The sequence below is a fragment of the Saimiri boliviensis genome, chromosome 7 (assembly GCF_048565385.1).
Source record: "Saimiri boliviensis isolate mSaiBol1 chromosome 7, mSaiBol1.pri, whole genome shotgun sequence".
NCBI lineage: Eukaryota > Metazoa > Chordata > Mammalia > Primates > Cebidae > Saimiri > Saimiri boliviensis.
In genome coordinates, this window is record NC_133455.1 from 62,232,847 (window position 1) to 62,258,636 (window position 25,790).

At 37.2% G+C, this 25,790-nt stretch overlaps 1 protein-coding gene across 4 annotated transcripts in view; it reads right to left on the reverse strand.

Moving 5' to 3' along the window:
- Nucleotides 1-25,790, reverse strand: part of RAB3IP (RAB3A interacting protein) — a 74,963-nt gene that overhangs the window by 30,979 nt on the left and 18,194 nt on the right. For 2 of the 4 annotated variants that reach the window (XM_003927788.4, XM_010338428.3), the window contains exons 2-4: nucleotides 19,286-19,561; nucleotides 18,292-18,550; nucleotides 236-331 (exon numbers count right to left, since the gene is read on the reverse strand). In XM_003927788.4, coding sequence (XP_003927837.2) covers nucleotides 236-331; nucleotides 18,292-18,550; nucleotides 19,286-19,536 — 606 coding nt within the window. In that variant the 5' untranslated portion in view covers nucleotides 19,537-19,561. Of the gene's footprint in view, nucleotides 1-235; nucleotides 332-18,291; nucleotides 18,551-19,285; nucleotides 19,562-25,790 lie in introns of those variants that run through there. The other 2 variants (XM_074402560.1, XM_074402561.1) reach the window with 2 other exon arrangements.

The following is a 25,790-nucleotide window of genomic DNA, read 5'->3' on the forward strand; positions in this document are numbered from 1 at the left end:
CAATACTAAAATTTACCTTTTTTCTTTGCACACATACATTTTTTAACAATCGGATACTGGTAGCCCATAGTTGTTTTGTAAACTCTACATTGCTTAAAGATTTTCTCTTTTGCTTAGAAGACTTATAAATATGTATGAAGCTAAGCAAATCTTTTTCAAGATTCCCTCAAAAAAACAATTTGTCAATATATAAAAGTCAAGATGTTGCTGTTGGCCAAGATGTAAATAGACCAACCTCAAATAGACTAGCTGTGAGTTCTTCCAATTCCTGTCCAAGTTGATCTCGCACTTTTGAAAGCCTCTCACATTCTTCATCTTTTAACTTCAGTTCCTAAGAGAAATTAACAATTTTATTTTGGATCTCCATAGTTTCAAGTTAGGTTCAGCAGACTATACAATCTTTACTAATAAAACTATTAAATATGAATACTGTTGCTTCCTACAATGTTCACATTGAAAATATTTATCTAGCACCTACTATGTGAAAGACAATCAGGCAAGTCCAAAATTACAGAAAATCCCAACTAACAAATTAAATTTTCACATTTCTTTCATAAAATATCCAAAAATTAAAAATAAATATATATGACAGTTGAAAATAAACAAAATGACTTAATTGTTTTAAAATTGTTCATGAAAGAAAATGACCCCCAAAAATATGTATTTTGCTATATTTATTTCCATCAAGCAAGAAATTTAATTATGCATATTAATTTCAATAAAAACTCACTTGTTTTCATGTTTACTTTAAAAGCTATTTATTTATAGGTAACTTCATGTACCATACTGCAATTAATCTAAAATATCTATTAGGAGACTATACCCATTAAACAATATAACCAGATATAAAAGATGCATATTTGCATTTAAAATCAAGAAAAATGTTAAAGAAAATCACATTCTATATTTATATTCAACTCCTCACCAGGTCACATATAGATGATTTAAATTCCTTTATTCCGGTATTAAAAATAGGCAATTATGTAGGATGTAAAGTAGCCTTTAACTAACCTTTCAAAAACAGGGAGAAAAAAAAAAATCTAAGTTCCTTACATATTAGTCACAATTAAATTAATAAAACAACAAGTAAGTGGTGTTATAATTGTAGTGGCAGTATAGTCTTTTAATCCCCCAAAGATAACTCCTAAACACCAGATATACCAAGAAGGATATGAGACAATCTTAATGAAACTAGGTAAAAGAAAATCCCCATAATTCTCAGAATATTAAGAGAATGTGGATAAACTACTCACAATGCATGATCAGTAGCTACACAAAAGCAGCAGGAAATTAAAGCTACAATAGAGGTACCCTACCAAGCAACAAAACCCAAAAATCACTAATAAATATTCCAAAAGCACAGGACTCTATCCTTGGAGAAAACTGGGAGAGCAAATCTAAGAATAAAAGGAAAGAAAGGAAGAGGTTTTCACAGGCTCCAAGTTGCAGGTGAGTGTAAAAACCTGTATAGCCAGTCCTACAGGCAACAAAGAGTGCTACGAAGCTCTAAACTCTCAAGCACCTTAGGAGTATGTAACAAAGAGCCCTCACCAAAAGGACACGGTCTCACCCTAATGATAAAAAACTCTGAAATCTCAAACAAAACTGTAGGGCAATGAAGACAGGGAGAAAGAAGGATCAGATACAAAGTGGGAAGGGACTAGCAAAGTTCCAAAGGAAACAGTTCAGAGAAAATACCATAAAGAGAAAATTAAGTGTCTTATGATGGGATACTTAACATGTAAAGCTCTCAGAAACAGTGTGCTATAAGAGAAAAACCCTTTTGACCAAGGCTTACCTAAGAGACAAAAGGTCTACACACACACTCCATTAACAACAGAAAAGACAGACTTTGAAATGTAAACTGACAGAGCTATCCTGATTTATTCTTTTACAGGAACCTCTTCCTAATAGTCCAGGGAATCCACATCATTTAAACACAGGAAACAAAAACATGTAAAGTTATCACAATAATAAAGTTAAATACAAAGACAAGTCACCTACCAGGGAAAGAAAATAAGATTGGTACTAAATTTCAACAGCAACATTTATATTAGAAAACAATGAAGTAACATTTTTAAGATACTCAAAGGAAAAAATGTGAGCTGAGTATTTTGCTTTTGAGACGGAGTCCCACTCTGTTACCCAGTCTAGAGTGCAGCAACACAATCTTGGCTGACTGCAAACTCTGCCTCCTGGGTTCAAGTCTCCTGCCTCAGTCTCCTGAGTAGCTGGGACTATAGGCACACGCCACCATGTCTCGCTAATTTTTTGTATTTTTAGTAGAGACGGGGTTTTGTCATTTTGAGCAGGTTGGTCTCAAACTCCTGACCTCCCACCTCAGACTCCCAAAGTGCTGGGATTACAGGTGTGAGTACAGGGATTACACCATGCCCAGCCGATCTGAGTATTTTATATCTAGCCAAGTGTCCTTCAAGTGTATGACCACAAAGTCATACCTTCAAGAACTTAGAAAATCTCTCTCTTAAGAGCTTGCCTGTGTGGACCAGAGAATTTTCAGATTGAAAAAAAAAAAAAAAAACTGGAGAAGCTGTAACATGATGATGGACTGGGGTAAGAAGAAAATACATCTAACTTTAGAACTACAACTAAAAGATGGTAGTATCAAGAGAATGAGAAGACAAGACACAAATTGAGAAAAACTATTTGCAAATGGCATAAGTGACAAGTGACTGTTACCCAAAATATACAAATAACATTTAAAACTCAACAGTGAGAAAAAAAACCACCCAATTAAAAACTGGGCAAATGACCACAACAGACAATTCACCAGAGAAGACAGATACACAGATGACAAATACTATGAAAAGATGATCAATATCATATCTCACTAAGGAACTACAAATTAAAACAATGAGATACGTACATAAATATTAGAATGGCCAAAACTCAGAACACAAATTAGTGGCGTTGTAAATGTGGTGGCAGTATAGTTTTGTAATCCCCCAAAGGGGGATTAAAACTGGTAATACCAAATGCTAGAGAGAATGTAAACCAAAAGGAACTTTAATTTATTGCTAGTGAAAATGCAACATGGTAAGGCTACTTTGGAAAATAGTATGGCAATTTCTTACAAAGCTAACCATACTCTTACCATGGGATCCAGCAATCATACTGTTTGGTATTTGCCTAAATTACTCAAAAACATGTCCACACAGAAACCTGCAAACATACATTCATAGCAGCTTTATTCATTCATAATTGCTCAAACTTAGAAGCAACCAAGATGGCCCTCACTACTTGAATGGTTAAATACACTGTGGTACATCCAGACAGTGGAATATTATTTTGTGCTAAATGAACTATCAAGCCATGAAAAGACATAAAAGATTAAGTGCACATTACTAAGTGAAAGAAGACAATCTGAAAAGGCTACACACTATATGATTCCAACTGTATGACAATCTGGAAAAGGCAAGACTAGAGAGATGTTAAAAAGATCAGTGGTTGCCAGGGTTTATGGGGAGAAAGGGATGAGCAGGCAGAGCACAGAGGATTTTTAAGTCAGTGAAACTATTCTGTATGATAGTTTCATGGTACATTATGCATTTGTCAAAATCCACAGAATGTACACCACCAAGAGTGAACCCTAATGTAAACTATGAACTTTGGAAGACAATGTGTCAATGGAGGTTTATTAATTCTAAGAAATGTACCACTCTGGTAGGGGATGTTAATAGTAGGAATGCTGTGCATGTGTGGGGACAGTAAGTATATGGGGACTCTACTTTCAATTTTGCTGTGAACCTAAAACTGCTCTAAAAAAGCGTCAATTTTTTAAAAATGGAAATGAAACTGACAAAATGTATAAATATGATACAAGCTCAAGGGATGTAAAATTAACACATATTATTTTAAAAAAAACAAAAACAAAAAAACTACAAGAAAGATGAAACTAAGTGTACTAACTTATTATCCTAGGAAAAAAAAGAGTTAAAAATTGAAGCTCTCAAATCAACTAGGATAAACCCAAGTACATTTATGAACATAATGATTGGCATTAATACTTGTAACTAAAATGATACAAGAAAAGGAAATAAACAATTATTTAGCATTGTTTATGGAAGGAAACAAAGGTAGTATATAAAGAAGTTTTAGGATATACAAATATATATGATTAAAAATAACAAAACAAAAATCAAACCTTCTAAAATACTAACTAAAAAAAAAAAAGAAAGAGAGGTCTAGGAGGAATCAAGCACATTAGTGCCCAGGCAGGAAGTTTCATCTGCCCACTGATAGTGTTCTTGGCAGCACACCCGAAAGTTACCCTGTAAATTGGCTCCAATCCCTCTGCAACCCAGCCATCGGCCCAGCTTATTACTGTTTGCACAAGGACCCAGAGGAAGATTTATCCATATCCCACAACGCAGGAATGTGTCTGTCTGAGCCTCCTTGAAGGATCTGCCAGCCTTTGCCCCAAGCAGATCCTAAAGGATCCCACTCCCCGCTCCAGCCCCTCTCACTGCAGTCACAGAAATGTCCTACCTGTTCAGGGAGCTTCTGGGGGAAGCTTGCCTGCCTGGGCTAACCATGGTGGGTTTGCCTGTCTCTACCTCAAAGCAGTGAAGGAGCACAGACTCGGCTCCAGCCTCTCTCACTGCAGGTAGTAAATTGTCTCAGCCATGTAGGAAACTGCTGCGAAACATGCATGTGGGCCACAGGGGCAAGCTCACCAGCCTCCATCCTACAGCAGAGTGTAAGGGGACCCAGTCTCAGCTCCAGTTCCTTTTGCTGCAGTTGGGGAACTGTCCTATCTGTGCGGGGAACTGTCCTATCTGTGCAGGGAACTGCTGGGAAATACGCATCTGTCTAAGCCAATGGGACAGGATTCCAGGTTCGGGTTCCTGGCCAACTTTTTCACAGGGTACTCCCACCTTGGGTCATCATCAGGTATATCCTGGCTGGAATACCATGTCACCCTGGAAGCCCTCGTGAGACTAGTGGTAAACACGGGCTTAAGGCGCCCTCTACTGCTGAAATGGCTGCAGCACTAACAGGCTTGACAACACGCAGTCTACGCAAAGACTTGAATAAATAATTAATCTGTTAATAAGCATGTGTACATCCATATGCATTAAGAACAATCAGGGAATTATGACTTCACCAAAGAGACAAAATAAGGTGTCAGTAAATAAGGTGTTAATAACAGACCCTAAAAAGATGGAGATGTGTGATCTGTCACAATAAAAATCAAACTAGCCGTGTTAAGGAACTTAACAGTGAATGTCAAGAAAATACAGATAAACAATTCAGAAATTTATCAGAAAAATTTAACAGAGACTTGGAAATAATAATAATAAATACTTGCTAGCTGGAAAATGCAGTGAATTCAGTAAAAAATGCAATAGAGAGCTTCAACAACAGCACTGACCAAGCGGAAGAAAGAATGAGTGAGCTCAAAGGTAGGATAAGTGAAAAATATACAGGCAGAGAAGAAAAAAGAAAAAAAGACTAAAGAGGAATGAAGAAAGCTTGCAAGATCTATGGGATAGCATCGAAAGAGCAAATGTTCGAGCAACTGGAGTTCAAGAGGAATAAAGACAAAGGGGTAGAAGGCACATCCAAAGAAATAACAAACTTTTCAAAACCTGGAGAAAGATAAAACCCAGGTCAAGGAAAGTCAAAGATCACTAATCATACTCAACTTAAATAAGACAATCCCAAGGCATATTATAATCAAGCTCTCAAAGATGAAAGACAAGGAGAAGATTCTGAAAGCAGCAACAGAAAAGAAGTTAACATATAAAAGAATTCCAACATGCCTGGCAACATCCTTCTCTGCAGGAAACTTGCAGGTCAGGAAGAATTAGGAGAATATATTCAGAGAGCTGAAGGAAAAAGCAAACAAACAAAAACATCGAGAATACTGTACCCAGCAAAGGCATCTTTCAGAAATGAAGATTAAAAGTTTCCCAGAAAAACAAAAGCTGAAGGTATTCAACACCATCAGACCTGTCTTACAAGAAATGCTAAAGGGAGTTTTTCAATCTGAAAGAAAAGAATGCTAACATGTAACAAAGAAACTTCAAAAGGTATAAAAATCACTGGCACAAGTAAGTACACAGACAAATTCAGAATAATACTGTAATAGTGGTATATAAAACACTCCTATCTTTAGTATTAAGACTAAAACACAAAACTTAAAAATAATAACTACAATACTTTGTTAATAGACAATATACAAAGATATAAATTGTAACATCAAAAATTCAAAATGTGGGAAAAGAATAAAGTGTACTTTTTGTTTCTTTTCTTTGAGATCAAAATTAAGTTGTTGGCAGTTTAAAATAACTGGTTACGTTTTTTATAAGCCTCATGGTAACCACAAAGCAAAATCCTAAATCCTACAATACACTAAAAGGATGCAAGGCATCAAAACATATTACTAGGGAAAATCACTTAACCACAAAGGAAGACAGTTAAAAGAGGTAGGATTTACAAAATAACTATAAAAGAAGTACCAAAATTGCAGTCGTCTTTACTTATTAATAATTATCTTGAATGTAAATAGATTAAAATATCCAATAAGAGACAGAGTGAATGAATGAATTAAAAAACAAGACCCAACTCTATGCTGCCTACAAGAGATTCAAATCCTCGGTAAGGACGTACAGAGACTGAAAGAAAAGACATTCAATGCAAACAGATAAACAAAAGAAAGCAGGAGTAGCTACCCTACTTATATTAGATAAAATAGGCTTTAAGCCAAAACCCGTAAAAAGAAACAAGAGTATTATGTAACGAAAGGGGGGCCAATAAATAGGATATAAAAATTGGAGCACCCAAATACATAAATTAAATATTAATAGACCTAAAAGAATAGTCTGTCATACAATAACAGTAAGGGAATTCAGCACTCACTCCCAGAAACTGAAACAACTCAATAGCAAAAATACAAATAACATAATTTTAAAATGGGCAAAAGACCTGAATAAACATCTCTCAAAAGAAGATATACAAATGGCCAACAAGTATATTTTAAAAATGCTCATCATTAATAATTAAAGGAATGGAAATCAAAACCACCATGAGTTATCAGCTCAACCCAGTTAGAATGGGTATCATCAAAATGACAAAAAATAATAAACACTGAGGAGGATATGGAGAAAGGGAAACTTTTATACACTGGTGGTAATATTAATTAGTACAGCCATTACAGACAACAGTATGGAGATTACCCAAAAAATTAAAAATTGAATTATAATGTCCAACTGGGAATAAAATCCAAAAATCAGTATATCAAAGAGACAGCTGCACTCCCAAGTTTACTGCAGCACTATTCTCAATAGCTAACACATGGAATCAACCTAAGTGTTCATCAGTGAATGAACTTTTTTTTTTTTTTTGAGACAGAGTCTCACTCTGTCACCCAGACTGGAGTGCAGTGACATGATCAGAGTTCACTGCAGCCTCAACCACACAGATTCAAGCAATCCTCCCACCTCAACTTTCCAAGTAGCTGAGACCACAGGCATGCAGCACCATGTCTGGCTAATTTATTTTTTTCAGAAATGGGGTCTCGCTATGTTACCTAGGCTGGTCTCAAATGCCCCTGCTCAAGCAATCCTCCCACTTTGGCCTTCCAAAGTGCTAGAATTACAAGCATGAGCCACCAGACCTGACTGGAGTATTTTAAATGCGGTATATATACACAATGGAATACTATTCAGCCTTAAACAAGAATGAAATCCTGTCATTTGCGACTACATGGATAAGACCAGAGGACATTATGTTAAGTGAAATAAGCCAAGTACAGAAGGACAATTATTGCATGATCTCACTCATATGTGGAATCTAAAAAATTTGACCTCACAGAAATAGAGCACAGAATAGTGGTTATCAAAAGCTGGGAAGAGTAGGGAGAAGTAGAATGGGGAGAGGTTCGAAAACAGATACAAAGTTACAGTATGGGAGAAATAAGTTCTGGTGTTTTACTGCACAGCAGGGTGATTAGTTAATGATAATGCACTGTATACTGCGAAATAGCTGGAAGAGATTTTTAATGTCTTATCACAAAGAAACAATAAATATTTGAAGTGATGGCAATGCTAATTTCTCTGACTTGATCATTATACAATGTATTTGTGTATATATGTGTATGTAGATATATACATGTAAGTAGATACACACACACACACACACACACACACACACCACTGTGTCACATAAATATATACAATGACTGTCAGTTAAAAATCACACTTTTTTTTAAATAGTAACTTGGACATTATGGCTAGGTTAAAAAAAGATGGAAACAGACAAAACTAATCACTGCAATATTTTAAGCATGAAGTACGGGTTCAAAGTGGTAATACTGGAGAAAAAAATTTGAGAGATACAGTCAGCCCTCTGTGTACACAGGTTCTGCATCAGCAGGGTCCATATCAGCATATTCACCAAACCACAGATCAAAATAGAGAAAAAACAATAAAAATACAAATCTGTATAAAACAATATAGTGTAACAACTATTTACACAGCATTTATATTGTATTAGGTATTGTAAGTAACATAGAGACTGATTTAAAGTATACAGGAGAATGTGCATAGGTTATATGCAAACACTACACAATTGAGGATCTATCGATTTTGGTATTCCTGACAAGGTCAGGGGGGTGGGTTTGCGGGGCTGAAACAAAACCCCTCATGGATATCAAGGGATGAGTATATTTACAACACAGAAGACTATGAGGACTCTATAATCAAGTGTATTTCATCAAATTCAAGACTTCATCATTTTTTAGAAAAACATTTTGGACATCAAAAATATACTATTGATGAATCTATATCTTCTTTTTTCCAATTGGAATTTTTATTTTAAACTTATAGGAAGACCCTTTAAAACTGGTGAAGACATAGAGTTTTATCATATGTAACTATGCTTTTTTGTGCACTTCTGTTTTGATGTCATATCACAGTGAGATCCTTTTGAAGATATTTAACCCCGTAATTAAAATCACAAATATGGAACCCTGCTCACATAATTCCATTAAATTTATAATACAGCTATGACAAGTTCACACATAAGGCAATGACAAATGTCACAATTAATATCTAGCTGACTGAAATTTTAAGACCTATATTGATTTCAGAGATGTCAGTTGAAAAAAATGCACAACTCAGAATGAATAAATTAAACATCACCATAAAATACATGCTGCTTCTTCCCAACTACTAAACTCCTTAAAGAGAGAGTCATATCTATATTATTTCTTCCCCCGACACAACCTAGTATAATGCTGTGAGTACTCTGGTTATTCAATAAATATTTGCTTTTGGTTTTCTGCTTCCCCAAGATGGTGATTAGAGGATTTGAGGATGCCTCAGCCACTTGAAAGTCACAAGACAGAGCATAACGAGAAAACAGCAATCCACCAGAATCATAAAGGACACCCCAGATCCCAAGGAGGAGAATGCTGACAAATAGCCCACACGATAGTTTCTGGCTGCTAAGAGTGAGTGAGGCCCGAGTATGTGAGAGGCAGAGAACTTCCCTCTGGGATTCATCTGTCCACTGGGGTCCCAAGCTATCCTGGCTGAAGGAGGGCACTTTGTTTCTCCCAATTCCTGGAGTTAACTTGGGGAGAGACTTGGAGACGCTATGAGGAAAGGACACTGGGGAAAGCTGCAGACATTTTCCCAAACCCAGGACCAAGAGCAGAATACCATTTTTAACCTGGGCATGTATTAGTCTGTTTTCATGCTGCTGATAAAGGCATAACCAAGACTGGGCAATTTACAAAGAAAAGAGGTTTAACGGACTTACAGTTCCACATTGCTGGGGGTGGGGGCGCAGGCGCGGGTACGCTCAAAATCATGCCAGAAAGTGAAAGACACATCTCACATGGCAGCAGACAAGAGAAAAGAGATTGTGAAGAGAAATTCTCCCTTATAAAATCACCAGATCGACTTTTATTTGAGAGGTGGCTGGCAAGATGGCCGAACAGGAACAGCTCCAGTTTGCAGCTACCAGCAAGATCAACGCAGAAGGTGGGTGATTTCTGCATTTCCAACTGAGGTCCCAAGCTCATTTCATTGGGACTGGTTAGAGAGTGGGTGTAGCCCACACAGGGTTAGCCAAAGCAGGGTGGGGCATCGCCTCACCCAGGAAGCGCAAGGAGTCAAGGAACTCCCTCCTCTACCCCAGGGAAGCCATAAAGGACTATGCCATCAGGAAAAATGCACTATGGCCCAGACACTAAGCTTCTCCCACGGTCTTTACAACCTCCAGACCAGGAGATTCCCTCCAGTGCCTACACCACCAGGGCCCATGGTTTCAAGCACAAAACTGGGCATCCCTTTGGGCAAACACTGGGATAGCTGCAGGAGTTTTTCTTCGTACCCCAGTAGCACATGGAATGCCAGTGAAACAGAACTGTTGACTCCCCTGGAAAAAGTGCTGACGCCAGGAACCCAAGTGGTCTAGCTCAGCAGATCCCAACCATCATGGAGCTCAGCAAGGAAAGATCCACTGGCTTGAAATTCTCCCTGCCAGCACAGCAGGCTGAAGCTGACCTGGGATACTCAAGGTCAGCTTGAGTGGGGGGAGGGGCGTCTGCCATTACTGAGGCTTGAGTAGGGGTTTTCCCCTCAGTGTAAACAAAGTTGCCAGGAAGTCTGAACTGGGCAGAACTCACCACAGCTTGGCAAAGCCACTGTAGCCACACTGCCTCTTTAGATTCCTCCCCTTTGGGTAAGGCATCTCTAAAAGAAAGGCAGCAGCCCCAGTCAGGGGCTTATAGATCAAATTCCCATCTACCTGGGACCGAGCACCTGGCAGAAGGAGCAGCTGTGGGCACAGCTTCAACAGACCTAAATGTTCCTGCCTGCTGGCTCTGAAGAGAAGGATCTTTTCCTCTGAAGGATCTCCCAGCACAGCACTGGATTTCTGCTAAGGACAGACTGCTTCCTCAAGTGGGTCCCTGAACCCCGTGCCTCCTGACTGGGAGACACCTACAAGCAGGGATCAACAGACACCTCCTCATACAGGAGAGCTCCGGCTGGCATCAGGTGGGTTCTCCTCTGGGACGAAGCTTCCAGAGCAAGGCAGCAGTCTTTGCTGTTCTGCATGCAGGCTCCACTGGTGATACAGGCAAAGAGGGTCTGGAGTGGACCTCCAGAAAACTCCAGCAGACCTGCAGCAGAGGGGCCTGTTAGACGGAAAACTAACAAACAAAAAGGAACAGCATCAACATCAACAAAAAGAGGGCCACACAGAAACTCCATCCGAAGCTCACCAACATCACAGACCAAAGGTAGATAAATCCACAAAGATGAGGAAAAAACCAATGTAAAAACGCTGAAAATTCCAAAAACCAGAATGCCTCCTCTCCTCCAAAGGATCACAACTCTGCAACAGCAAGGGAACAAAACTGGATGGAGAATGAGTTTGACAAATTGATAGAAGTAGGCTTCAGAAGGTGGATAATAAAAAACTCCTCCAAGTTAAAGTAGCATGTTCTAACCCAACACAAAGAAGCCAAGATCTCAAAAGAAGGTTAGGCGAATTGCTAACCTAGAATAACCAGTTTAGAGAAGAACATGAATGACCTGATGGAGCTGAACAACACAGCACGAGAACTTTGTGAAGCATACAAAAGATTCAATAGCCAGCCAAATCCATCAAGCAGAAGAAAGGATATCAGAGACTGAAGATTAACTCAATGAAATAAACCATGAAGACAAGATTAGAGAAAAAAGAATGAAAAGTAATGAACAAAGTCTACAAAAAATATAGGACTATGTGAAGAGACCAAACCTATGTTTGATTTATGTACCTGAAAGTGACAGGGAGAATGGAACCAAGTTGGAAAACACTCTTAAGGATATTATCCAGAATTTCCCCAGCCTAGCAAGACTGGGCAACATTCAAATTCAGGAAATACAGAGAACACCACAAAGATGCTCCTCAAGAAGAGCAACCCCAAGACACACAGTCGTCAGATTCACCAAGGTTGAAATGAAGGAAAAAATGTTAAGGGCAGCCACAGAGAAAGGTCAGGTAACCCACAGAGGAAAGCCCATCAGACTAACAGTGAATCTCTTAGCAGAAACCTTACAAGCCAGAAGAGAGTGGGGGCCAATATTCAAAATTTTTAAAGAAAAGAATTTTCAACCCAGAATTTCATATCCAGCCAATCAAACCTTCATAAGTGAAGGAGAAATAAAATCCTTTACAGACAAGCAAATGGTGAGAGATTTTGTCCCCACCAGGCCTGCCTTACAAGAGCTCCTGAAGGAAGCACTAAATATGGAAAGAAAAAACTGGTACCAGCCACTGCAAAAACATACTGAATTGTAAAGACCACTGACACTATGAAGAAACTGCATCAACTAATAGGCAAAATAACTAGCATCGTAATGACAGCATCAAATTCACATATAATATTGACCTTAAATGTAAACAGGCTAAATGCCCCAATTAAAAGACACAGACTGGCAAATTGGATAGAGTCAAGATCCATTAGGTACGCTGTATTCAGGAGACCCATTTCATGTGCAAAGATGTAAACAGGCTCAAAATAAAGGGATAGAGGAATATTTGCTAAGCAAATAAAAAGAAAAAAAAAGCAGGGGTTACAATCCTAATCTCTGCTAAAAAAGACTTTAATCCAACAAAGATCAAAAAAGACAAAGAAGGGCATTATATAATGATAAAAGGATCAATGCAACAGGAAGATCTAACTATCCTAAATATATATGCACCCAATACAGGAGCACCAAGATTCATAAAGCAAGTTCTTAGAGACCTACAAAGAGACTTAGACTCCCACACAATAATTGTGGGAGACTTTAACACCCCACTGTCAATATTACACAGATCAACAAGACAGAAAATTAACAAGGATATTCAGGACTTGAACTCAGCTCTGGACCAAGAGCTGAACTGACAGAATATACATTCTTCTCAGCACCACTTCACACTTAATCTAAAATTGACCACATAATTGGAAGTAAAATACTCCTCAGCAAATGCAAGAATGGAAATCATAACAAACAGTCTCTCAGCCCACAATGCATTCAAATTAGAACACAGTATTAAGAAACTCACTCAAAACCACACAACTGTATGGAAATTGAACAACCTGCTCCTGAATGACTACTGGGTAAATAACAAAATTAAGGCAGAAACAAGTAAGTTCTTTGAAACCAATAAGAACAAAGACAAAATGTACAAGAAACTCTGGCACACAGCCAAAGCAGTAGAGGGAAATTTATAGCACTAAATGGCCACAAGAGAAAGCAGGAAAGATCTAAAATCAACAACCTAACATCACAAAAGAACTAGAGAAGCAAGAGCGAACAATTCAAAAGCTAGCAGAAGACAAGAAATAACTAAGATCAGAGCAGAACTGAACGAAATAGAGATACAAAAGACCCTTCAAAAAAAATCAATGAATCCAGGAGCTGGTTTTTTTTAAAAGATCAGCAAAACAGACAGACTGCTAGAGAGACTAATGAAGAAAAGAGGCTGGGCACAGTGGATCACACCTGCAATCCCAGCATTTTGGGAGACTGAAGTGGGTGGAGCATGAGGTCAGGAGTTTGAGACCACCCTGGCTAGATGGTGAAACCCTGTCTCTACTAAAAATACACACACAAAAACGCTAGCCAGGTGCAGTGATGACCACCTGTAATCCTAGCTACTCGGGAGGCCGAGGCAGGAGAGCAAGACTCCATTAAAAAAAAAAAAAAGAAGAAGAAGAAAAGAAGAATCAAAAATGATAAAGGGGATATCACCAGTGATCCCACAGAAATACAAACTACCATCAGAGAATACTATAAACAGCTCTACAGAAATAAACTTGAAAATCTAGAAGAAATGGATAAATTCCTAGACATACACACCCTCTCAAGACTAAATCAGGAAGAAGTTGAATCCCTGAACAGACCAATAAGAAGTTCTGAAATTGAGGCAGTAATTAACTAGCCTACCAACCAAAAAAGGCCCAGGACCAGACAGATTCACAGCCTAATTCTACCACAGGTACAAAGAGGAGCTGGTACCATTCCTTCTGAAACTACTGCAAACAACAGAAAAAGAGGGAATCCTCCCTAATTGATTTTATGAGACCTATGTCATCCTAATACCAAAACCTGACAGAGACACAACAAAAAATAAAAATTTCAGGCCAATATCCTTGATGAACACTGATGCAAAAATCCTCAATAAAATACTGGCAAACTGAATCCAACAGCACATCAAAAAGCTTATCCACCATGATCAAGGTGGCTTCATCCCTGGGATGCAAGGCTGGTTCAACATACGTAAATCAATAAATGTAATCCATCACATAAACTGAACCAATGACAACAAACACATGATTATCTCAATAGATGCAGAAAAGGCCTTTGATAAAATTCAACACCGCTTGATGCTAAAAACTCTCAATAAACTAGGTATTGATGGAACGAATCTCAAAATAACAAGAGCTATATATGACAAACCCACAGCCAATATCATACTAAATGGGCAAAAACTGGAAGCTTCCCTTTGAAAACTGGCACAAGACAAAGATGCCCTCTCTCACCACTCCTATTCAACAGAGTACTGGAAGTTCTGATCAGGGCAATAAGGCAAGAGAAAGAAATAAAGGGCATTCAATTAGGAAGGCAGGAAGTCAAACTGTTTCTGTTTGTAGATGACATGACTGTATATTTAGAAAGCCCAAGCTGGTAAGTAACCTCAGCAAAGCCTCAGGATACAAAATCAATGTGCAAAAAGCACAAACATTCCTGTATACCAGTAAGAGACAAACAGAGAGCCAACTCATGAGTGAACTCCCATTCACAGTTGCTACAAAGAGAATAAAATACCTAGGAATACAATTTATAAGAAATGTAAAGGACCTCTTCAAGGAGAACTATAAACCACTGCTCAAGGAAATAATAGAGGACACCAACAAATGGAAAAACATTCTATGCTCATATCATGAAAATGCCCATACTGCTCGAAGTAATTTACAGATTCAATGGTATCCCCATCAAGCTACCATTGATTTTCTTCACAGAATTAGAAAAAAACTACTTTAAATTTCATATGGAACCAAAACAGAGCTCACATAGCCAAGACAATGTGAGGTAAAAAAGAACAAAGCTGGAGGCATCACGCTACCTGACTTCAAACTATACTACAAGGCCACAGTAACCGAAACAGCATGGTACTGATGCCAAAACAGATACATAGACCGATAGAACAGAAAAGAGGCCTCAGAAATAACACCACACATCTACAACCATCTGATCTTTGACAAACCTGACAAAAATAAGCAATGGGGAAAGGATTCCCTATTTGATAAATGGTTTTGGCAAAACCGGCTGGCCATACGCAGAAAGCTGAAACTGGATCCCTTCCTTACACCTTATATAAAAAAGACCTAAAACCATAAAAACCCTAGAATACCTAGGCAATATCATTCAGGACATAGGTATGGGCAAAGACTTCATGACTAAAACACCAAAAGCAATGGCAACAAAAGCCAAAATGACAAATGGGATCTAATTAAACTAAACAGCTTCTGCACAGCAAAAGGAACTAACATCAGAGAGAACAGGCAACGTACAGAACGTGAGAAAATTTCTACTATCTATTCATCTGACAAACGGCTAATATCCAGAATCTACAAAGAACTTAAACAAATTTACAAGAAAAAAACAAGCAATCCCATCAAAAAGTGGGCGAAGGATATGAACAGACACTTCTCAAAAGAAGACATATATGCAGCCAACAAATACATGAAAAAAGACTTATCATCAATGGTCATTAGAGAAATGCAAATCAAACCCACATTGAGATACCATCTCATGCCAGTTAGAATGGCGATCACTAAAAAGTCAGGAAACAACAGATGCTAGAGAGGATGTGGAGAAATAAGAATGCTTTTACACTGTTGGTGAGAGTGTAAATTAGTTCAACTACTGTGGAAGACAGTGTGGTGATTCCTCAAGAACGTAGCAACAGAAATACCATTTGACGCAGCAATCCCATTACTTAGTATATACCCAAAGGATTACAAATCATTCTACTATAAAGACACATGCACACATGTTTACCACAGCACTGTTCACAATAGCAAAGACTTGGAACCAACCCAAATGCCCATCAATGATAGACTGGATAAACAAAATGTGGCACATATACACCATGGAATACTATGCAGCCATAAAAAAGAATGAGTTCATGTCCTTTGCAGGGACATGAAGCTGGACACCATTATTCTCAGCAAACTAACAGGAACTGAAAACCAAACACCGCATGTTCTCATTCATAAATGGAAGTTGAACAATGAGAACACATGGACACAGGAAGGGGAACATCACACCAGGACCTGTTGAGGGGGTAGGGGGCTAGGAGAGGGATAGCATTAGGAGAAACACCTACTGTAGATGACGGGTTGATAGGTGCAGGAAACCATCATGGCATGTGTATACCTATGTAACAAACCTGCACATTCTGCACTTGTATCTCAGAACTTAAAATTTTTAAAAATCAGCTCTCGTGAGATTTATTCACTATCACAAGAATAGCATGGGAAAGACCTGCCCCATGATTCAGTTAAGACGGCAGATTTAAATCAAACTATATCATTATCCATTAAATGTAAATGTAAATGATCTAAACACCAATTAAAAGACAGAGATAATTACAAAGGATAAAAAAACAAGACCTAACTATACACTGTCTACAAGAAACTTATATTAAATAGGAAGACACAGTTAACCTAGTAAGTAAAAAGGATAGAAAATGGCCTCTTTTAAGACAATAAGACTAAAGAAAATGGCTGTTGACATAGTTTTGATTCACAAGTTGTCACAATTCAGGAAATATTTTTATATTCAAGAGTCCTTTTCAATCCTTGAGATCTAAGTAAATATTAATACTGCCTTATACTCTTCATAATAAAAGTCACCATATGTGTTCACACATCATCATTTTGATCATCTCAGCAGTATCTCTAAAACCAGCAAATTAAAGATTTCAAAAGAAATTCTCAAGTGAGCTAAGAGATTAGCAATCTGTTCTGATCAATAAATAACCATAATGTTCTTAAAGATATACATACTCAAAATGTTACCTCTACATAGTGTGTGATTTTACTAAAATACTGTCTATTAAAACAACAAAGTCTGAGCCAGATGACAGAAACAAAATGTAACCACATCTCATCACATCCCTTTCCTTTGCAAAGGAACTGAGGACTAAAAAATGAACATATTACACTTACGAGAGAGAAGTATGCTAGGGAAAGAGTGGGAATATATGATTGTGAAATGTCACACTATGCTGGAAATTACACCTGTAGAATGTGTGCCCTATCTTCTCAATTTTCTAAATGTAAACTGGTATTTCACCTAGGTTGTCAGGTTTATATACGCAGTGTTTCACATCCTTCCATTATACTTTTGATCTCTGTGACACCCTGCATTTCACTCCTGCTACGGATAATCTGTCTTCTTACCAGTCTAGCTAAAGGTCTGTCAATTTTATTAACATTCTTAAAGAACCAATATTTTGTTTCCTTCATTTTCTCTATCTTTTCTGTTACCAATTTCATTGATTTTTGCTCTTATCTTTATTGTTTCCTTCCTTCCACTTGCTCTGGTTTTATTTTGCCATTCTTTTTATAGATTTTTGAAGTGGAAGCTTAGATTGTCCATTTGAGACTTTTCCTGTTTTCTAATGTATGTATTTCATTCAATAAATTTCCCTTTGAAATATCTGCAGACTCAGAAAAAGAATAAGATATGACCCCAAGTTTGGAAATAAATAGCAGAAACTTTAAAGATGACCAAATGGGAAACAGAACAATTTACCGAGAAAAGAAAATTCTACAAGGTAAGATACAGAAAATATTCAAACTCAGCTGAAACTCCTCAAAACAAAATGACTTAGACTGAATGACTTTAAGTAAATAACCATCTAGTAAGCCACAGATGGCTTACTAGATAAGGAGAGAAAACCCCGCATGTGGAATATAACCCACTAAATCTGCATTACAGACAATGCAAAACAGGGAGCGGGCAATGCAGCTAGGGCATGAAGAGTTAACAGAACCACATTTTTCCAGTTAGTAGTCTTAGATGAACTTCTTTACTACCCAACCAATTTCACAAATTCCTACATACTACCTAACAGGAGCTGAGGCTGGGCATATGTGAAGGATAAGAATACAACTGTCATGATTTCATTTCTGCAGGTTGCCCCACCCCATGGAGAAATACTAATTTTTAGCATAATATATGGAAGAATAAAATATCTTCTTCTTACCCTCTGAGCTTTTGCAAGTTCTTCTTTTAGTCGTTCATAGCCCTTTTCTCTAACTTCCAAAACAGATGGGCTTCGTAAACGAGACAAACTATCAGTACTCAACCCAAAAATATCATCGCTGCCATCGCAAACCTCTGTTATAGTAGCACCCTGTAAAAACTCTCTCTCTGCATTATAGTTGTCCTTTCTTGTAGATAATTTAGTTAACCCAACTGTGACTCCAGAGGTAGAACAAGGTGCTGGGTCTGTAACATGAAAGCTGTAAAGGAAAGAAACATTTTTCAGAAAATACCAGCATATGCTCAAATAGAACTGTCTTACGCATATAGCTCTAGACTGTACTACCCAATTTGGCAGTCTCTATATTTAAATAAATAGTATGTCCTCAGTCATATCAGCCACATTTCAAGTGTTCAACAGCTACATGTGGTTAATGCCTATCATTCACATTAGATAGCACAGAAATAGAACATTTTCATCAACAAAGAAAGTTCTACAGGACATGCTACTCAAGAACAGGGGTTAACAAACTACAGCCTACAGGCTAAACCAAGCCTTCCACCTGTTTTTATAAGGCATCAATGAGCCAAGTATACTTTTTACAATTTCAAATAGTTGAAATCTTTAAAAGAATATTTTGCAACACATGAAAACTAAATGACATTCAAAATTCTGCATCCATATATAAAGTTTTATTGGAGCACAGCCACTCTCATTCATTTACATACTGCCTATGGATGCTTTCAAACTCTAAAGGCAGAGTTGAATAGCTGCAACAGAGGCTGTATGGCTTGCAAAGCCTAAAATATTTACTATGTGGTCCTTCACATAAAAAGTTTGTCAACCTCTATTCTAGAACATTATCATGTATTTCTTTACATAGGTACACTTATTTAAATTTTCTAAAAATAGTAAAACTTAAAATACAGTAACTCAGCAAACTGTCCGTTTAAAAAAATAATAAACCAAAATAAGTGATTTAATTATTTCTTACCTGATACTAGATATTTCCGCACAATTTAAACGTCTGGGGGATGAATACACGGGTTGTGTGGGAAGTTCAGAAACATCTAACGCATTTGCCTGGATAGGTACAGAGCATAAAGCTGAAGGGTGTGGCCGGTAGATGACACTTGGTGAGGTAGTCTGCTCTTGAGTTCCTGATTCATACACACCAAGAAGGTCCGGAGAAGTAGGTGAAGCAAGGTTTACTTCATGGAAGCCTTCCAAGGGATCATTAGCCATAGCAAAAGCCTCATCATAAGATAACCTATGTTAAAACAAAAAGCAGATACTTACTTTTAGACAACATTTAAAACTAAATTAAAATGTATAAATTATAAAATGTATTTAAGAGCTCATCACAAATTATAAGCTTACAATAAGAGACTTTTTAAAAAAACACAATCACATGGTGGTATATGCCTGTAGTACCAGCTACTCGGGAAGATGAGGTGGGAGTATTGCTTGAGCCCAGATGGAGGCTGCAGTGAGCCATGATCACAACCCTGCACTCCAGCTGGGTGACAGAGCAAGACCTTGTCCTCCCAAAAAAAACACAAACAAAAACAAAACACCATAATGACTTAACATTAACTAAATGATCTCAGAGTATAACTACTATAAAAGGCAAATAATCTGATTTAGAAGAAACCTGGAAGTGAAAAGTAATGCTATTAATGTGAGAAAAATCAATTAATATGAGGAATAAAATTTGCTTAACTAAAAAAAATTTTTTTAATTATTAAATGTTCATATTAAATTCTCTCATTGAGTATGCTATTTATGAAAATATAACAAAATCTAACGGTATTATGTAATCTTAGACTCAATAACAATTATCATATTATGCTGTAAAACTCTTAAAACAATTTTTTTTTAACAGAAAACACTGTATTTATCATGTACAACATGTTTGAAGGTACATATACACTGTGAAATTGGCTAACACTACTTAATTAAGAAATACATTACCTCACGCCATTATTTTAGGATGAGAACACTCAACATCCAATCTGCATTTTTCAAGAATTTACAATAAATCGACATGAACTATAGTCATCCTGCTGTACCATAGATCTCTTGAATTTATATTTAATTTTATTATTATACATGACCTTGGTTACAGTAAGTAGAAAGGCAGTAAAGACACACACATACTCTCTCATACTTGTCACCCAGATTATAACACTTAATATTTTTGAGGCATTTGAGAATGTTTCAGACATGATGCCCACTTAATATCTCAGTGTATACATATACACAGTGTGTGTGTGTGTGTGTGTGTGTGTGTGTGTGTGTGTCTGTGTGTATCTAAGTACAAGGACATTCTCCTATCTAACCACAAAATCATCATCAAAATCTGGAAATTAATGTTGATCAAAATTAGTAATTAATCAATAGGCCCCATTCAAATTTCACTAATTGGTCCAACAATATCATTTATATGTACAGGATCCAATCCTGGATCATGTGTTTCATTTCTATAAGTTTTAAATTTCTCCTCTGATGGTCTTAGAATGGGGATAATCCTAGTCACTCCCCTGTCCTGGTTGCTGTGAAGATTAAAGGAGACAATCCATGTATAGTATTTTGTAAAATACTATGTACCTGGCACAGAGTCTGTCCTCAATAAACTTGAATTATTATAAAACAGTCATTAACAATACTACATATGCTTCAGCTTCTCCATTAAGCAAAAAAAAAAAGTTCATGTAACTATTCAACTACATCACATTTTACATGTAAACAAACAAGTGTACCACTCAAGTTTTTCCTTTGAAGAATTCAAAGCCAAATGACATATAAATTCTTCACTGATTTTCCACTGTCTGCTGAATACAGATCAAACTTCTTAGCCTAAAAAGTAAGGTCTTCTAGGATCTGAACCCAATCAATCTCTCTTTCCAATTTTTTCCTTCCTATGATAGTACTTTGACAGTTGTGAATGATACTTTCCTGGAACTTAAAAAATGCCAAACAGGCCAGGCTTGGTGACTCACACCTGTAATCCCAGCACTTTGGGAGGCCAAGGCAGGAGGATTACTTGAGGTCAGAAGTTCAAGACCAGCCTGGCCAACAAGGCGAAACCCCATCTCTACTAAAAATACAAAAATTAGCTAGGCATGGTGGTGCACACCTGTAGTCCCAGCTACTTGGGAGGCTGAGGCAGGAGAATCATTTGAACCCAGAAGGCAGAGGTTGCAGTGAGCCCAGATCATGCCACTGCACTTCAGCCTGGGTGACAGACTGAGATTCTGTCAAAAAAAAAAAAAGGCAAACAAAACCACTAATACAGCACATCATTTCTTCCATAAAATACAGAAGTATTCATTTGTTAAACTAGCTAAAAAATTTAACTCTCAAATCTTTAATAAAAAGTGCTAAAAATAATACAAGTACTATAATCCCAGCACTTTGGGAGGCTGTGGTAGGTGGATCATGAGGTCAAGAGACCAAGACCATCCTGGCTAACACAGTAAAACCTGGTTTCTACTAAAAATACAAAAAATTAGCTGGGCGTGGTGGTGTATGCCTGTAGTTCCAGCTACTCAGGAGGCTAAGGCAGGCAGGAGAAGCACTTGAACCCAGGAGGTCGAGGTTTCAGTGAGTTAAGATTGGGCCACTGCAATCCAGCCTGGGTGACAGAGCAAGACTCCGTCTCAATAATAATAATAATAATACAAGCAAAGAACAAAAAGATTTCAGTAAAGTTGGAAGACAACTGACTCAGTATCATTTCAAAATTACAAATTAGTATGTGTCACAGACTTTCCAGCATATAGACAACCCAAAATGCAACAATTCAATCAACAAATGACAAATTTCAAATCCAGTGAACTGTTTATTAATAGTAAATGGTTTATGCCTCAAAATGAAACTAGTCCTTGTTTTTTTCACATAAAATATTCACGATGTCAAATGAAAGATGAGATTAATAAGGAATGTAAGGTGTTTAATATTCACCTACATTAAATAAATGTATTATTTTTTCACCCGAAAGAATTTTCATTTATTCATAATCCATATAACCACATACACCAAGAAAACAGCTATATTCAAAGTACATGATTCATTTTCACTTGAATATAGTTCAAGCAAGTACACTAACCAATTCATTAGCATAAAAATCCCTTGTATTATGTTTAAACTTTGATATTTTAATCAGTAACTATGATTCTTTCTTCTATCCCATATACTTTGAATTCACCTCTCTATATCCTGAAGGTTCACTGAATCATAAAATGTAAAAGCATTTGCATTCTGGAAAAACAAAATAGTATAAATCTTATGGAGGAAAATTTAGCAATAACTGTAAATGATATTAAACCTGTGACCCAAATGCCACTCCTGGGTCTTTATCCTAAAGATAAACTGGCAAAATGAAAAGCAGCACTCTTTGTAACAGCAAAAGACTGACTTAATGAGTGAGGGTACATCCTCATAATGAAGTACTGCAGAGTTGTAAAATACATGTCCATGTATCACTATGAAGTGACCTTGAAGATATACCAAAAATTAGCTGGGCATGGTGGTGCACGCCTGTAACACCAGTAAGTTAAAAAACAGGTAACTGTGTATAGTATACTACCTTTTATCTTAAAAAGAATAAAAATATGTATTTATATGCACGTGTGTGTGTGTGTGTATGTGTGTGTTTTAATGGAAGGGCTGGGTTCAGTGGATCACACTTGTAATCCCAAAACCTTGACCCACAGAGGCAGGAGGATAGCTTGCGGCCAAGTTAAAGACCAGTCTGGGCAACATAGTGAGACCTTGTCTCTACAGAAAGTTTTAAAATTAGCTGGGTATGATTGTGCAGTCTTGCAGTCCTAGCCTCCTGGGAGGCTAAGATGACAGGATGGCTTGAGCCGAGGAATCTGAGGTTACAGTGAACTCTGATCGTACCACTGCACTCCAACCCAGGTGACAGAGCAAGACCCTGTCTCAAAAAAAAAAAAAAAAAAAAAAAAGCAGGCAAAAGAAGAGATAATAGTGAAAACATGAAAGTTAGACTTTCTTCTGAAAACACCTTGCTTTACAGATTTGATTTTGAGCTTAGAACAATGTAAACAATAAAACAAAATTAAAGTTTCAAAAATAATCCCTAAACATAAAGCAAGTAAATTTGTGTACTGAGATGGTTGCTTAATGACACAGAAAAGAACTACTTCAAGTGATTTTCAAACATAACAATATAAATATATATCCCTAATGGAATGTACTCTAAAACCAAAAGGAAGTGAAAAAAGTCATAAACTATTTTCAATGTTAATAACAGTAGCAATATTAATACTATTATTATAAAATTTTGTTATAAGATAAAGCAAGTAAGTTATGCTAATGTCATCTGGAACTAAGATTTTCAGCAAATTAGAAAAATCAAAAAAATATAAAATCAAAGAATTAAATCCTGGAAGCCTAAATTTGACTCAGAAACACTAGAAAAAAAATTCTAACTTTATCCAATGAAAAGGCACAGCAACACTTACCAATTCAGGAGCAAGGAGCACCCATGTACTCAGAGTAATACCACATCCTCCAAAAAAGAACACAGGCTCCTAGGGAATATGGCTGATTCTAGCCTGAGACAGGAATGTACAAAAGGACCCTGGAACATCTTGTTATAGCAGAAAGCAAGTACACTATCAAAAACTACTGGACTGATATCAAAAGGACTCCCACTAACCAAAGATGGGACAATCTGAACATCAAAAAGGATAATATCTGCAAAGAAATGAAAGGCAAAAATTTTTAAATCCATGAGGTCAAAATGACACTAAAAATAAAGCAAAGTACCTCAGTGGCCTTCTTTGATCAATGCTATGGAACCAATTCATTATTTTCAAAATAGGTAAATAAAATGAAGAATGAAGTATTTATCTTGTTTTCCTGTACATCAAGGAACTGAACAGCTCATGAAAAAAAAAGTTCATTTTAAAAGTTCCATTTAATAAATATAACTTTGGAATCTTAATGAAATAATGGATTTAGGGTAATAACTATTTAAATAACTATTAAAACCACAAGGTAAAAGGTTTTGTTTGAGGAACTTTAATGAATCAGAATGACAGCACCTGAATTCACTGATCACATCTTGTCACAAAAAGGGAGACAATCAGACATTATGTATATATGCAGTAAATAAGAAATGAACATCACTGACATTAATTTTTTTTTTTTGAGAGGAAATACATCTTTATTATGTCAGTTTAAGCCCTGCGCCATCCCACCCTGGTGTCATCTGTGCAGCAGGCTCCCCTGCACACCCAGAGGCTGCTGGGGGTAGGGGCAGGGTGAGGCCTGGCTAGCCTTCTCTCACGCCTGCTCCAGCCCACCACAGTCATGTCAGCAATGCCTGGCACAGCATCTGCTTCTGCTGGGGCGTCAGGTGGGTGGGGAACTGGATGTCGAAGATGATGAAGAGATCCCCCTTTTTAGTGGGGTCCTCCAGCAATAGCATCCCCTCACCTGGCACCTGCATGTGGCCCCTCTAGGAAAAAAAAAAAAAAGAAAGACCCCAAACCAAACAAGCCTCTTGATTCATCAGTTTATAGTAAATACAGAGGAGAAAGGAACACATTAAATAACACCACAGGGACAAAAAAACCCCAGCAGAATCTACACTTTGGAAACTCTCCTAAACAAACCTCCCGGGTTTTCCAATAAACTGTAAAAAATTTTTTAAAAAAAGAGGTAGAGAGAATTTATAGACTTAAGAGAAATAATTAAACCCAAGAATCCTTATTTGGATTCTTCTTTGAATAAACCAACTGTAAAAACAAATTATGTTATTAGGAATTACAGTTAATTTTAGGGGTAATAACGGCATAATGGTTATATTTTTTAAATCCTCACCTTTTAAAGATACACATTGTAGTATCTATAGATGAAATAAGAAGATTACTTGGATTTGCTTCAAAATAACCCAGGGAGAGAGGAAAGGAACAAGAGCCAAGGAACTGAGTCATTCAACTACCAGCCTCAATCTCACAGGAAATTAAGGTGGCTTCTCCCATAACTAGTATTTGTTGAGCACTCACTGAATTCTAAGTACAGTTCCAGTGCACCTACAGTTGAGGAAACTGCAGCTTAGAGTAGTCAGAATGAAAGCCTGCAGTTATTAGACCCTATCATCCAAGCTCTTCACCACCACCAGATACTTACTACTAAGTAGAACCGCTTTGTCATTCCATTGTTCCACTGTTCTAGTGAAAATGTTTCTCTTAGTTTTGAATTCAAATCCCTCATGCCTGCAACATTAACCCTGTTTTCCCACATATAAACACAGTATTTCCCACATATAACACCTTCTTTCAACGAGTATTTACTAATGACCTAATCTGTGCGAGGCTCTGGGGAAAGAAGATGAACAATCCACTCTGCCTTCAAACAGCCTAACAGAGTAGGAGACTGACAAATAGAGGCAATGATACATGATAAATGCCATGGAAAAGTCAAACAAGCTCAGAGACCACATGGGAAGGACAAATAAATCA